Source organism: Dichomitus squalens, assembly GCF_000275845.1.
Source record: "Dichomitus squalens LYAD-421 SS1 unplaced genomic scaffold DICSQscaffold_57, whole genome shotgun sequence".
In the NCBI taxonomy this organism is placed as follows: domain Eukaryota; kingdom Fungi; phylum Basidiomycota; class Agaricomycetes; order Polyporales; family Polyporaceae; genus Dichomitus; species Dichomitus squalens.
In genome coordinates this window covers 174133-187640 of record NW_006766939.1, presented here as the reverse complement: position 1 = coordinate 187640, position 13508 = coordinate 174133, and the positions used below count along the sequence as shown (strand labels likewise).

The 13508-nt window shown below is 55.4% G+C and overlaps 6 protein-coding genes across 6 annotated transcripts; 3 read left to right on the top strand and 3 right to left on the bottom strand.

Moving 5' to 3' along the window:
- Positions 1–1327: 1327 nt before the first annotated feature.
- On the bottom strand, positions 1328–3034 carry DICSQDRAFT_183290 (FMN-linked oxidoreductase; the record flags this gene model as incomplete). The annotated part of the gene is made up of 5 exons (XM_007369903.1): positions 1328–1736; positions 1804–1935; positions 1986–2307; positions 2641–2736; positions 2797–3034. The coding sequence occupies 5 exons, from the start codon at positions 3032–3034 to the stop codon at positions 1466–1468; spliced, it is 1059 nt and encodes a 352-aa protein (XP_007369965.1). The 3' UTR covers positions 1328–1465.
- Positions 3035–3783: 749 nt separating this feature from the next.
- DICSQDRAFT_140482 (uncharacterized protein) lies at positions 3784–5362 on the top strand. Its single transcript, XM_007369902.1, has 4 exons — positions 3784–4659; positions 4733–4789; positions 4848–5015; positions 5077–5362. The coding sequence occupies exons 1-4, from the start codon at positions 4455–4457 to the stop codon at positions 5265–5267; spliced, it is 621 nt and encodes a 206-aa protein (XP_007369964.1). The 5' UTR covers positions 3784–4454; the 3' UTR covers positions 5268–5362.
- Positions 5363–6205: 843 nt separating this feature from the next.
- On the bottom strand, positions 6206–7467 carry DICSQDRAFT_140481 (uncharacterized protein). Its single transcript, XM_007369901.1, has 3 exons — positions 7137–7467; positions 6994–7069; positions 6206–6772 (listed from the first exon to the last, which is right to left on the bottom strand). The coding sequence occupies exons 1-3, from the start codon at positions 7384–7386 to the stop codon at positions 6391–6393; spliced, it is 708 nt and encodes a 235-aa protein (XP_007369963.1). The 5' UTR covers positions 7387–7467; the 3' UTR covers positions 6206–6390.
- Positions 7468–7792: 325 nt separating this feature from the next.
- Positions 7793–9024, bottom strand: DICSQDRAFT_69711 (uncharacterized protein; the record flags this gene model as incomplete). The annotated part of the gene is made up of 4 exons (XM_007369900.1): positions 7793–8200; positions 8261–8461; positions 8516–8659; positions 8839–9024. The coding sequence occupies 4 exons, from the start codon at positions 9022–9024 to the stop codon at positions 7793–7795; spliced, it is 939 nt and encodes a 312-aa protein (XP_007369962.1).
- Positions 9025–9475: 451 nt separating this feature from the next.
- DICSQDRAFT_174091 (uncharacterized protein) lies at positions 9476–10458 on the top strand (the record flags this gene model as incomplete). Its single annotated transcript, XM_007369899.1, has 4 exons — positions 9476–9531; positions 9581–9680; positions 9755–9967; positions 10030–10458. 4 exons carry the CDS (start codon positions 9476–9478, stop codon positions 10456–10458), a joined length of 798 nt encoding a protein of 265 aa, XP_007369961.1.
- A 696-nt stretch (positions 10459–11154) lies between these two features.
- On the top strand, positions 11155–13401 carry DICSQDRAFT_69770 (uncharacterized protein; the record flags this gene model as incomplete). The annotated part of the gene is given in 11 exon segments (XM_007369898.1): positions 11155–11434; positions 11506–11550; positions 11669–11963; positions 12025–12079; positions 12135–12325; positions 12343–12560; positions 12616–12637; positions 12700–12786; positions 12840–12927; positions 12982–13114; positions 13181–13401. The coding sequence occupies 11 exon segments, from the start codon at positions 11155–11157 to the stop codon at positions 13399–13401; spliced, it is 1635 nt and encodes a 544-aa protein (XP_007369960.1).
- Positions 13402–13508: the final 107 nt, after the last annotated feature.

Sequence of the window (13508 nt, the reverse complement as noted above, 5' to 3'; positions counted from 1 at the left end):
CAGAGCGTCTCCGCTCTGTCGGGCTCGACATCTGATGTGCCGGCCGCGGCATTGCCCAGCACTTTAGCTTGATTTAGGCTTGCCGCAGGCACGCCCTGGGGAACGGGAACCCTCGGGAACATCGGGCCTTTCGAATGGCGACGGCCTTCCCTGAGGTGAGGAGGCGAATGCTCTGTGGACCTCGCGGCTTCCAAGCGAGCTTGGGCATGTGGGATGGGATGGGCTGACCGGGATATAGCGGTGAATGTGAACAGCTACGTGAACAGGTACCAGATGGATTTTCTCCGGATACACATACGAAATGATAACACAGGAATACGCGTTCAACACCTGTCAGGACGACATCAAAACTCGCGCGGCGAGCAACGGAACACAACCGCCATATTGAACGATAGCCAGCGATATCCAAAGCACGTACTGTACTGTAATCCTCCAAATGAATTCCACCGTACTTGCCAGCTTGTACCAGATGCCCCTTTGCGAGATATCGGTGTGGCTTTTTTCGATCGTCGATCAGCGAGATGCCCACATGGACAACGATGGCCGACTTCAGCTTCATTCCTTGCCACCCTGATTGCAAGGTGAATGCATACGAACACTCCAGACTGGAGAGTGCGGAAATGGGCCGCCCAGCAGGCCATGTCCCACATGTCTAGGAAGGTTGACCAAGGAGACGCAGATGAGCCACTGTGGTTCTGCCATGATAACTGGAGTGCTTTATGCAGCGCTGGAGGCTATGCATGCTTACTCGGTACTCGTCTTCGAGGCTGCGGCATTCAAGGACGTCACACGCAGATCGTACGCTCCTCTTCTGGTTGCCGGCATGAATGCGTTCCTCTTCGGGTATGACGCGACGGGTGCAATGATTATCATGCTATTAATGAGGTTGATGAGATGACAGCTAAGGGTGCTTGACTGTGTCAACGCACCTCAAACGCTGACGGGCTATGTACACCGCTGTACACCGTCGGTGGCATCGTTTGACATCAGGAATGGTGGCGAGTGGGCCCTCTGTCAGCCACCAACATGTCTTCAGGAATCACGTTTGTGGCATCAGTCGAATTGCACGATTGCCGGGTTGATATGTAGTACTGTACTTGCGTCCAAGATTGCTATCATTGAGATCCCTTTCAGGCTTGATCAAGATGCGAGGAACAGCGCAAAACAATCAGTAGTTGCAGCTCCGATAAGGGATACCTTAGAGATACATAGATGGTGGCTGGTCTAGTGAATGTCCAACGCCATCAAACGTAGCAATTAACTGCTGCGATACGTATGCTGCGCTGAGCCTCATCCAGATAGCTCACCTGAGGCACTGTCCGTGTGTGCCTTTGTCGACGACCCGTTGACGCCGCCGGCTGAAGACCTAGACTAGCCAATGCACCCTTCGCCTCCCTGTCAGCCGCACAGGCGCCGCGGGACAAGACGTGCGGCCCCCACCTCTCCGCGTTTGCTGCCGTCCTCGTCACGACAGTATGCTCAACCCAGCGAGGGCTTCGTCGACTTCCCCGCTACTGGCTGCATTCTCTCCATAACGTGCGATGACATCCCTCGCCTCCGGCCCTCCGCCATCCTCGTCAGTCGTCCCTTCTTCCAGGTCATCGATGTCTCCGTCCGATAGTGGCGGAAGCCCGCGCCACCGCTGCACTTTCACGCGCAACAGCTTTTCGATCGCGTCGATCGTGTCGCAGCGCCCGAGAGCAGCGCGGAACTTGTTGAACCACGATCTTCGGCTGCTGCCATCGTGCATGAAACGGGTCAGTACACTGTACTGAAGAGCAAGCGAGTGTTAAGCCGACCCACCAATGATAATCTACGAAATGCCTGACATGCGTCTGGATGGTCTGCATAGTCGCCGTGCCGGGGTGTTCTCGACAAACCTCGAGGTACTCGAGCGAGATCTTCACAGGGTCCGGCGTGACGTTCGCAAAAAGGCTACATACAAATTCAAGCCCTGTCAATATCATACTCATCGACAGACTCACCATGGGTTGGCCAAAAGCGTCTCCCCAACCATAACCCCGTCCGCGCCCGTCATCTTCCTATTCGCCTGCACATCCTCCCACGTCCTGACGTTCCCATTGCTCACCACCGGTACGCCCACCGTCTCTTTCAGTACGCGCACCTGCTCGAGGTCCGCTGCTCCCTGACGTCGCCGGCGCGCGGAGACGTGGCGAGCGTGCAGAGTGATCCAGGACGAGCGTGCAGCTTCGAGCCGCACACCGAGGTCAGAGGTGAGGGCGGTATTCTGGCAGAGCCGGATCTTGGTCGACACGGGGACGGGGAGGGAGTGGGACAGAGCGGACACTGCAAATGGGAGGTGAATGCATGCCCGGAAGATGCGTCGAGAGTCCGGGCTTTTGGCTACTCTGCTGAGCGAAGTCCTATGTGTGCTGACCCACATGCCAGATGTACGTATATACGGTACTCCACTGACTTTAAGTGTATGTGCATATATGCACCTGGACCTACCTATGGAGCATATATGCGTCCGTAGGTGGGTGGCTTAGGCAGAACAATCCACTGGAAGGATAGTGTTCACGGTGGGCGATGTGAGTGAGGTAAGTCTCGGGTTGGCGCGTAGCATGGTGCGTAGGATCCTGAACAATTGAGAGACCAGTGCGATGGAGACAGACATACCTATGCTTTCAACAAGCGGCCAGTCCTTCTTCTCAAGGAGGTATCCCCCATAGTGACCCTCACGTGCAGCGTCCTGTGGACATCCAAGATTTAGGTCTACACGTCTTTGAACTCGAGATCAGTACCTCCGCGCTTCAATGAGACGAGTATGCGCACCTATGGCATCGGCCTTGTCGACCACGGTTCGTGCAGCACGTACGACAACTTCTGGATCGTTTCCACAGAGCTGGACAACCACAGGCGCGTCAGGTGTATCGTGAAGGCCTCTCCTGTGAAACTCAAGGTATTCTGTATCGTTGAGAAGACGCTCCGGAAGGAGCATCTGTGTGTAGACGAGTGAGGCATCGTATTGGCGAACTAGTATCCGGAAAGGCAGATCACTCTGATTGACCATGGGAGCAGCGATACAAGATAGGTCCAGTGATGACATGTTTCTTGGACAGTCCTTGGAATCATGCACGGAGATGGGTTGGCGGTGCAGGACGGCTCAAGGTTGTGCTCAAGAAAAACCGCTAAGATCTTGGGCCTTCGGAGATTGCCGACCCGCGCTTGTCCTTGGCGCTTCGATTCCCCGTAACACAACATACGATGTCGACATTGACCTCCATCTTGACAAGGGCGTTCACCATCTCCGATCACTCCTCGCTATAATGTGTGATCACATCGTCTCTTCAATTTCTGGCTACATACATATCTCCACAACCGACATGGCAAGAACTGCTCGGGGAAAGACCGGCGAGAAGCACGCCGCTGTAAGGCCGCGTGGTGGTGGATATCAGGTGGATCCCTCCAGCTCAGAGCGTCCACGGGGGTGCAGCGCAACGGTCAGATGATAGTACTTCCCTATGAATGTCTTTCTGCGGTGCTGCGCGCATACACAGAAGCTTACGCGATGCTGTCGTTGGAAAGTGGTGGAAGTAGCTTGCGGTGCGCGCGTGCTGCAGCACGGCAGGCAACGCCCGTGTAAGGATAGTCTAGGCGGGGTCGAGGCGGGTTGCGAGGCAGGTGATCGGTGTATTTGGGCATCTGGCCTTCGCTCGAACGTTGCAAGACTGCATTAAAGCACAATTTTACTTCGCCAGATCTGAATTGACTCAATTTACCGCGCCTTATATAACCAGGAACGCCGAGCCCTTGGCGCATCGTCTCCCCGCCGTCGTAGGCCACGGCGGTCGGCTTGCTTCACCCTCGTTCTGACCCTTTTCCTCCGCCCTCAACGACAAGCCCCCAACTGTAATATTGCTCTCTATATTCACGACTTCACGACTAGCGAACAAATCAACCATGTCCCTCCCCACGCTCTCCCAACAGCCTCGCTGGCTTCTTCTCTCCATCTTCCTCGTGCTCTGGTCTTGGTCAACGTCCCTCCGCCGCGACGGCGGTCGTACAAAAGCTCTCGGTCTCGGCGTCGACGCGCGGGCCTTTACGTGGGAGGTGAAAAGGCAGCTCGTCGTCGGCCTGCCACTTTGCGCCCAGGCGTGCGCGGTACAGTCGCAAGTAGCAATCGGCTGTGGGGATTCGCTGTGAGTACCACCTCTGGAATCTGACTTCCCGACTCGAAGGAGAAGGATTGTCGGCCTGGCGTGTACCATGCGTTAAAGTTGGGCCACAATCTGTTCCTCGCGGGCGGGCGCTATGATACTCAAAGCGCCCCTCCCGTCTACACATGCATAGCAAAGCCGATGTGCGCACCTGGTTGCATGCGCAAGGCCTGAGTAGCGCGTGTATGCTCTTTCGTCTGCATCAGGTCAGCGGTAGGTACATCCGCGCATCGAAACGATGGATTATGGCGATGAGGAATTAGGGAGTCGCATATGGACTCGACGCGCCTCAATATTGAACAAGTTAGATCATCAAGGCAAAGTTTGACTTACTCCAATCATGCCTATAGAAACTTCCCTTGCGCATGTCATTCGGAACAATTCATGCCGGGGGCGGTCAACTGTATGACCACGAATTGCACCCAAACTGACAAAGAGGCCGGCGAGGCTACGCTCAACACCGCTTGCAAAGCCGTCGGTATGTTTATACACCCCCATGACTGATACTCGCCGGTTGGGCCAAAGCCATACTAACATGCATTCTCCTACAGGCACGTCCGTCTCCCTACCAACAAGTTTCTCCACTGGCACGTCATCTATTACTTCTGGTATGCTCGCTCCCTTTCCTGATTCCTGGCCTCCTCTGATTCCGTGCATTACCTCAAGGCGTTCCCCCAATATCTGGTAGCCCAACCACTACAATCACCGAATCTACGACAGGCTCCTCGACGTCTGAAACGGATTCGCCCTCATCCGCGCCCGCCTCCTCCACAGCCTCTCAGCCAAGCGTCACGGTGACGCAGACGACGACCGCTCCGCCATCATCGACTACAGGTATATCCCCATGGTCATCTTCGCGCGTGGCTCTCATGCTAATCCGTACGACCAATTCCAGTGTCGTCCACCTCGATCTCGTCGGAGACCAGCTCACATACTGAATCGACCATCATCGCGACAAGCACGGCGGGCAATTCTTCAGCTGGCGGGAGCGGGAACGGGAGTGTTATCGTGACGGGTGGGGTGTCGATATCCGGGATCATGCTAGCTGTACTGTTGGCTACCGTAGGCGCGGTGGTTTCGTTGTGAGGGCATCGGTGGCGGATGTATAACAAATGTACTGTACTATCTTGCGAAGAGCACTTGTGTGTATCTATATATCTCATTGTACGTTAATATTTCCCCGAAGAGAGTGCAAACAAGTGGTGTTCTATCTCTTCCTAGCGGATCATGCCAATGTCTTGCTAAGAACAGTTCTAGGACAGACCGCATTACGACATGGTACGGCCATATGGGTACATCCTACTCGCGTTTGCGCAGCCTCCTGCATTGCCCGAGTATTAAGTCCTGGCGGACGCTGATAGGCCGGACGTTCTGAGAGCCGTATGACAGGGACGAAGCGCTGAACGAAGCCGCGAGTTTACGTTGACTAGTCACCTTCGATGCGCTCTTCCCCCGCACTCACCGCCTTGACGTGAATGTCAAACCATGCGAATACTTTGCCTCTTCTGCAAACTGGTCACCTGTATGTTGGCAATAGTTGGGGTGCGGACGTCTTGCAGAAAGCTGAAGAACGTAAGGTCTGAGGTTGGTACCTTGCCGCGTGCGGTCTGAACCTGGGGTAGCCCATTAGTCGCCATGAATGGCCCCTCGAAGCCAGCTTTCGGTAGTTGCAGGAACATCATAAAGCACGTACTATATCTTTAGTACTGTCCCGCTTGCCTGGGAAGGACGCCCGACAGACAAAAGCGCCCATTAATGCTGTCAAGCCAGAAGCTTCGACATATGAAAGCTTATATCGTGTGGCACGGGCAGCCAAGAAGCCGAGTAGCACTGTACTCGGTTCCTACCTATGGAATGAGTGTAAGCTCCATTCGCTCGCAGCTAGACTTTTCGATGGTCCTCACCTACCTAAGGCGAGCGAAGCCGGAGGGCGACGAGCACAATTGCACAGCGAAAACCGCATCATAACGACAATCAAGACAGTGATATCATATACAAAGCGCACTCCGATAATCTCGGGGTACGGGGTAACGCGTGCGGGTGGTATCAAGAACGATAGCGGGTGAACATAGACATTGCAGAACTGGCAAGGTAGAAAGTGTTAACGACACTGGTCCAATTAGCTCCGAGTCCGACACACCAAAACATCGCACAGAAAACAGACAGCGGGTAACACCAAGCTATGTCCTTTTCGTGGCTCAGCTGTTACTCAGGCAATGAGCAGACCTAGAAGCGCGCCTCCCAAGCCCACCACGCCCGCGACCATTAGCTCCTGGATGGGCAGGCTCAAACGAACCGTCCCATTACCACTGCCAGAAGCCGAAGCCGAAGCCGAAGACGTCGGGGGGACAGTCGCGCTCCCACTCCCGCTCAACGAGGAGCTGTTGGACGACCCGACCGCAGACGAGGATGAGAACGGGTTCGAAAAGCTCGTGGCGCTGCCGGAAGGCGGGGGTGTAGGGAAGGAGAGGAATGTGCTCGTCGACGCCTGGGCGCAGAACTGCTCGGCGATGCTCTCCGCGGGAGAGAGATCGCTCGAGGAGCAGGAAGAGGAGATGCAGTCAACGAGCCCGGAGGTGAAGCGCGTCGAGCTGCGGCCGGCGGGGGAGGTGTGGTGCGGGTTGTCAGATTCGGGTGTCGAATGATAAGTTGTGCATGAAGGACGCGCAGGCAAGTGGCCAAGCGGGACGATCGTGCGAGGATGCGAACAAGTGGAAAACGGTCGGACGCACGGCGCAGTACGAATGAAGGGTGGTTATGATATGTTCTCCGTTAACGCCGGACTCGTGTTGGGTCGACAGTAGCCACTCACTTTGCACAATAACAGTTCACCTGGATGACACTCGTACAGTTGTCCTGCCCAATCGCAAGGTCAAAGCACTGGCTTGCTGCGCAACATCATAAAGTCAGCCTCCAGCGCTAGCATGGGTAACGCAGCTTCTTAGCATCACTGACCACAATCAGACAGCCCGCTCAAGCTGGGGAACTGCGCTGACGAGGTCGCTGTCGAGCTGATGTTCCCGCTTGCGGACGATGGTCCGCTACCTGACGCGCTGACCTTCGCAGAGGAGGTGGGGGTCAAGGAGAGACTGAGCGAGCCAGAGGTGTCGGACGCGGAGACAGGCGGAGGCGTGAGGGATGCCGCGGCCGAGACGTAGGACGCAAAGGTGAGCAGGAGCAGGTGCACAGGCAAAGAAGCAAGCATTGCAAAGGTCTGCAGGGTCCGCTGGAGTTTGAAGATTGAAACGACCTCGTCGTCCTGGAGAGCAAAGAAGGAGTGGAGCAACGACGGCCAAGCGAGGGCTACTTCAAGTACAAGTGGGGTGGCGTCGATGCATCTCAAGCGCCGGTGAGACGTGGTACACACGTGCGATTGTCTAGCAAGGCAATTTCAAGTACCAGGGGAGAACAGTCAACTTCAGGCTGAGACTTCACATCAAGAATGAGCATGAGAGAGGTGACGAAGCACACGAATCGACAAGGTACAGGCTCAAGCTAACTATGCACAACTAAACAGAGGAACGCGAAGCGCAGATACGCACATACAGCACTAGTCACTATGACACGCAAAACTATCCTAGGTCCACCCCGCAACAACCCCACCTTTGAGCTCAATACTCGACAGCATCGTCGTCGTACCCTGGCCCAGGCGTTGGCGTCACGTCCGACTTCTTCTCATCCTTCTTCTCGTCCTTCCCCGCAGCAACATCCTCCTCTTTCCGCTCCTTCTCCTCGCTCTCTTTCTCTTTTTCCGCCCCGTCATCCACGGCCATGCTTGCATCCCCGTTCCCATTCTCGTGGAGCGCTTCTCGACCGGGCTTGTTCTCCTGCTCCTGTTCCTCACCCTCGTCAACCATCTTCGCGTCACCCTCGCCATCCTTCTCCGTGGGATCGCGACGGTCGGTCTTCCGGCGCGACTCCTCCTCGGCGACGCGCTCCCGGAGGCGGTTGATTTCCTCAACGCCTGCCGCCCGCTCAGCCTTGAACTGTTCCCACTCCTTCTCGGCTGCCTCTTGTACCTAGAATGCAACGTGGTGTCAATTTGGTTCGTGATATGTGAACAGACGCTTGATGCGTACCTCCGCCTTGCGCCGCTGCAGGAAGGCTGTTTGTGAAGGAAGCAGCTTCGCTGGGAGATAGTACAGTGGCGGCGGGCGCGCCTTTGGCGGGCCAACGAGTGGGTTTGTCGATGCTGGTGAATCAGAGTCGACAGGAGGTATCACGTCCGACGTCAACAGGAAGTTCGCCAATAGCGGCAGTCGTGTCCTGCGGAGCTTGTGCTACAACCAACGTATCTGTTAGTTCACGTGGATAGGACAGATGGAGAGACGTACGATCGAGTCTTTCAGCTGTAGTTCCTCCTCCTTGCGATTCGCGGTCGTCTTGTCCTTTTTGGCCTCTTCAGCACGCCTGACAGAGTCAGTCTCTTTCCGGAGCTTATCCAATGTCTTCTTTTCTATCTGTTGCCTCCTCCTGGCCTACCCGTTTCGACCGTCCCATGCAACCAACCCGATCCGACCAAATAACAACCATTCCCGATGCACAACACCACGGCGTACGCACACCCAGACCAGCACATACACATCAACCGCGCCACGGACAGAGTAACAGTCAGAACAACTGTCGACAGCGGGGTAAAAAACTAGACAAGACGCACCGCCTCGCTCGCGTTGCGCTCCTTCGCCTCGTCCTTCGCCTTCGCCAGGGTGCCTAAGAGGAGCCCGAATGCCGTCTTGCCCCGCTTCCGTTCGCGTGGCTCAACCGCCATGTCAAGTCGTGGCCGCTTCTTCGCCGTCTTTGCATCTACCTCTGCGGATGCTGGTGCGGGGGCCTCGGCGGACATGGGCGTGTCTTGCGCTGGCTCGGGCGTTCCTTGCACTGGGCTGTGAGGAATCAGAGGTGCAGTAGGGCAATGTGTGAATAGGAATGCAACTAAGAAAGGGCATCGACTGCAAGACGCACTCTTCTGTAGCCATTGCGAGTTAGATCCGGGGTGTGGGAGGAAGAGGGTGAGGTACAAGAGGAGCGAACGGTGACGAAGTCGGTTCTTACCAGTAAGTTAACGGGTAATCAATTTGAGCATAGCCCGAGCCAGCGCGCGAGTAAGGGAGGTTATCAAAGGTTGTTATGATCCAATGATAACCCCATATTGACGCATTAGTCTATAGGCGCCCACTCACTCCTTCCTCCCACCACCAGCCCTCCCTCAACGCTCGCGTAGTTCCCAGTGCATTACAGTTCCGAAGACCTTGGACTAGGTGTGCGACAACTTAAAACACAAATTTCCGGCGGCAATGGATCCCTTCGAAGTCCGCATGCAGTTCCTTGCGTTGCTTCGGCGGTTAGACGCGTACGCCTTTCCTGCACTTGCACTTTCGAACGTCCTGAACGACCTCCAGCTCCCAACAGTCCATCAAAAAGATAGTGGGATTTGCACTGAAGTACTTCTCATCTTGTGGAGAGGATTTATGGGATTGCATCGTCGAAGAATGCCAAAAGGTGCGCTTCCTGTCTAACTGCATTGCTTCGTGTTCCATATGTCTGACGCGGTGAACGTACGCTGTGTGCATCAGGGCTCGCTCAACAGCCGTATCAACATCCTGTACCTGCTTGACTCGCTATGTGAGACGTGTCTGCTAGCGAAACCACATACAGGCGCTGCGCGCGACACGGGCCAGAGCTCCTCGTCCTATGTCGACTACCTCTCGCGCGACCTCAGCAAGCTCGTGGACTACGTCGTACCTCCCGGACAGCAGGGCATGCCGAACTTCATGAGTACTGTACAAGTACGTCTTGCCCCTATTTACTCCCTCGTAGAGGTTGCATCCTCACTGCTCCCTCCCCGCAGGTTCTCGAAAGCTGGCGTACCAAGCGCGTGATCGAGCCACAAAAGCTTGATGAAGTCCTTGCCATTTTGGACACCCGCCGGGCGACCGCGTCCCTCCCCTCTGAGCGCGACTCCTCCGCCGCACCCCCTCTCGACCCGTTCGAGATCAAGAAGCGTATGGAGGAGGACCGCGAGCGGCACAAGCGCCTGCGGGAGCGGCGCTGGGTCCAGCCCATCTCGCACAACCTCTATGGGCTGCACCCGCTCGCGAGCTTCCTGCCGCTAACCGACGACGGGGATGGGCCGGGGGAGCTGACGCTGGATATTGAGTTTGACAACGAGTGGGAGACGACGAGCGACTGGAACGAGGACGACGACGAGGCGATCGCTGAGGAGAACGCGATGTGTTACCCAAGTAGTGGGGAGGGGGACGAGATGGACTTGTCATGACTATCACGGTGCGAGGACCCTGCAGCATAACCTGCTTCTGTACTCTATGGTGCCAGATGCGATTGAATGGAGCATGAAGCGTTCGCTTGACTTGGAGATATGGGGTCCGACAGCATACAGGTAGTTTGGACAGCATATAGGAAGCAAACCACCGGCATTAGACCACACGACTGGCCTACGCTACGTGCGTCACGCAGCCTCCCTTCCACGGGTGTTCCTCGTCTGATCACCTTCCGTCGTAACAGGATTTCATCGGTGCGCTATCGGACGTAGCGGCTATTATGGTCACATGGCGCCTGCTTCCGAGCGTGCCATAACCGCTTGCATGGCGCCTCAACGGAGAATATGTCCCTGGCTTTGCCCCATTCGTCATTCTGTCTGCGTCTTTGGCTTGCAGCCCTGTACTTGTGATCATATTGGGGTGTGCGGCTTGACGGATCCAAGCAACAATTTTCTGTTCACCTTGCGGTTCATCGTTCAGCTGTGACTCTCCAGACGCACGTCATGTTTTAGAGTCTTAGGGTTACCTTCTTGGCTTAATTACGGAGCGTATGCATGGGCCGCATGGCAGTCGAAGCCAAATTGAAGGCACGCGCTCGGCGCTGAAAGGCGATGATAAAACGTCGCCCCTCGTAGCGGTATGTCGTGTAGGGCCGCTATCTAATCCTTGCCATCCCAGCCTCCTCGACGACCGGTATGTTCGGCACTAGCTCGCTCGTCACCTTGGTTTTGCTCTTGTCGAGCGCGACAGCGCTGCCCTCTTCGCGAGCCAAAGGTCCTACGTTGGGTCCTCCGAGACCTTCCATCCCCCACCTCGAGAACTTTTCAAAGGACATCCCCGTCCTCAGTCGCAACGGCACGCAGCTGCCTGCCTATAGTCACGCTTACTATTTCGACCAGCTCATCGACCACATGGACCTCACCCTCGGCACGTTCAAGCAGCGATACTATCACACTTACGAATTCTACCAGCCAGGTGCGTTAGGACCGCTCATTCCCTCAGGATATCAGGAGTTCTGCTTGCTCACGTTGTGCGGTGCTATGCAGGTGGACCTATCATCCTTATGACTCCGGGAGAAGAAGACGCGTTTGGTAAGCCCGCGGTTACCCCGGACACCACACCCCTCTTCCTCCATCCTCCACCGTCGATGCGGTGCCAAGTACTCGGACTTGGAACTCCGTGCTGACGATGTCGTGTGGTGCTCGTCAGGATATATCGGGTATCTGACCAACACGACGATCAACGGCCATCTTGCACAGGAGCTCAACGGGTCCACGATCGTACTCGAGCATCGGTTCTTCGGCGATTCGAATCCGTATGACAACCTGTCCGTACAGAGCTTTCGCGTTCACACGGTCCAGCAGGCGATCGACGACCTGGTGTACTTTGCCCAGAATGTACAGCTCCCGATGCTGGGGGGCGACCAGGTCGCGCCAGGAAACGCACCCTGGGTCCTCATTGGAGGTAGCTACGCGGGTGCCTTGACGAGTTACACATTGACGAGGTAGGCGCTTGTTCTTTATATCCCAAGTCCCGCTGAGCAGGATTCTGATTTGTATCTCAAGCCGACCGGGAGTGTTCACCGCGGGTTACGCCTCGTCAGCGGTCGTCCAAGCTATTGTGTATGTCTCCTGGTATATACATTTCGTTCATTCTCATCGATGTGTCTCACCAGAGTGACTTCTGGGGTTATTTCGAGCCGATCCGCCAGTACATGCCTGCAAATTGCTCTGCAGACGTCGAAGCCGTGATCGCTCATGTCGACTCCGTCATTCAGTCGAACGACACTGCGGCGATCACCGCGCTTAAGATGACATTCGGCTTGCAGGGTTTGGCTCACAATGACGATTTCGCGGCCGCTCGTATGTACACGTCGACTACAGTCACAAGATGGTTCCCATGCTAACGATTTCTCTAATGCAACAAAACCTTTTCTCTTGGCAATCCCTGCAGCCTGACAGTGGTCTTAATCAGGCATTCTACCAATTTTGTGACGCCCTTGAGGTTATAAACAGCTTCAGCGCGCCGGCTTCGGGATGGGGTCTTGACTATGCACTCCAAGCCTGGGGCGCGTACTGGACGTCAACATACTACAAGCAGAGTGCGTGAATTTGTGTTTCTTTCAAAAATTCTGTTTCCTGACGTCTGATTCTCAGTTTGTGGTGATGACGACGATGAGTGAGTCGTGATTGCTCTCCTTTGTAGTCGGTGTTGAAACATTATACGATACCACGCCTTAGAACATGTCTAGGTACCTATGACTCCTCAAGCCCATTCTGGACCTACACCTATACAGGCAACGCCGAGCGATCATGGCAGTGGCTTCTGTGTGTCTGATCGCCAGAACCTTGACAGTGTCCCTCATCTGACCGTTAATCAGCTGCACACAATTTGGGTTCCAGTTTGATGGCGCGCCAGCTTCGCAACCCACGATCGCCTCTCGCATAGTAACACCTGCGTGGGGAGAGGTACGCTTGCTTCAGGATCGCTCTGCCTGATGTCGGGCTAATTCAGCCCTACAGCGGCAATGCGGATACCGGTTCCCTGGCGCGTTTGGATATAACGCGACCGCCTCTCCGGATGCCGCTGGCCTGAACAGCGCATATAAGGGCTGGGACACAACGGCTGAGCATCTCATCTTCGCCAGTGGTACCCGTGAGACCTTCAGTGGCTTCATTCCCGCAATCCAAGTTGCTCACTCCATGACATGACTGCTGCTAGGCGATCCTTGGCGAGAGGCCACCGTTGCCGCGGACGGGGCCACAAACATCGGCTCCGACCTACAGCCCCACCTGCTCTCTGATGGGTTCCATTGTTCGGATCTACTCATTCAAGAGACAGCGGCAAGTCCTCAAACCAAAAGCGTACAGGACATTGCGGTCTCCTATATCACACAGTGGATCTCGGAGTGGAAGCCGAGTATCAACAAGCAAAGTGCATGACGGGCACGAGGGGTCATGCATCACCATACCTCAGTAGTGATTTTACACGATATACAGAAACAACAGCGATGATGATACATGATCAATCCTTTGATCTTAGCCCTATG

Excerpts from the sequence above, each read along its gene's own strand:
- DICSQDRAFT_140482 (XM_007369902.1), top strand. The coding sequence starts at position 4,455 with ATGGACTCGACGCGCCTCAATATTGAACAAGTTAGATCATCAAGGCAA. Across the intron at positions 4,660-4,732 it reads CACCGCTTGCAAAGCCGTCG|GCACGTCCGTCTCCCTACCA; the intron begins GTATGTTTATAC and ends ATTCTCCTACAG. Across the intron at positions 4,790-4,847 it reads CACGTCATCTATTACTTCTG|GCGTTCCCCCAATATCTGGT; the intron begins GTATGCTCGCTC and ends CATTACCTCAAG.
- DICSQDRAFT_140481 (XM_007369901.1), bottom strand. The coding sequence starts at position 7,386 with ATGCTTGCTTCTTTGCCTGTGCACCTGCTCCTGCTCACCTTTGCGTCC. Across the intron at positions 7,070-7,136 it reads GAGCGGGCTGTCTGATTGTG|CAAGCCAGTGCTTTGACCTT; the intron begins GTCAGTGATGCT and ends GATGTTGCGCAG. Across the intron at positions 6,773-6,993 it reads GTGAACTGTTATTGTGCAAA|CTCGACGCGCTTCACCTCCG; the intron begins GTGAGTGGCTAC and ends CGCCGGCCGCAG.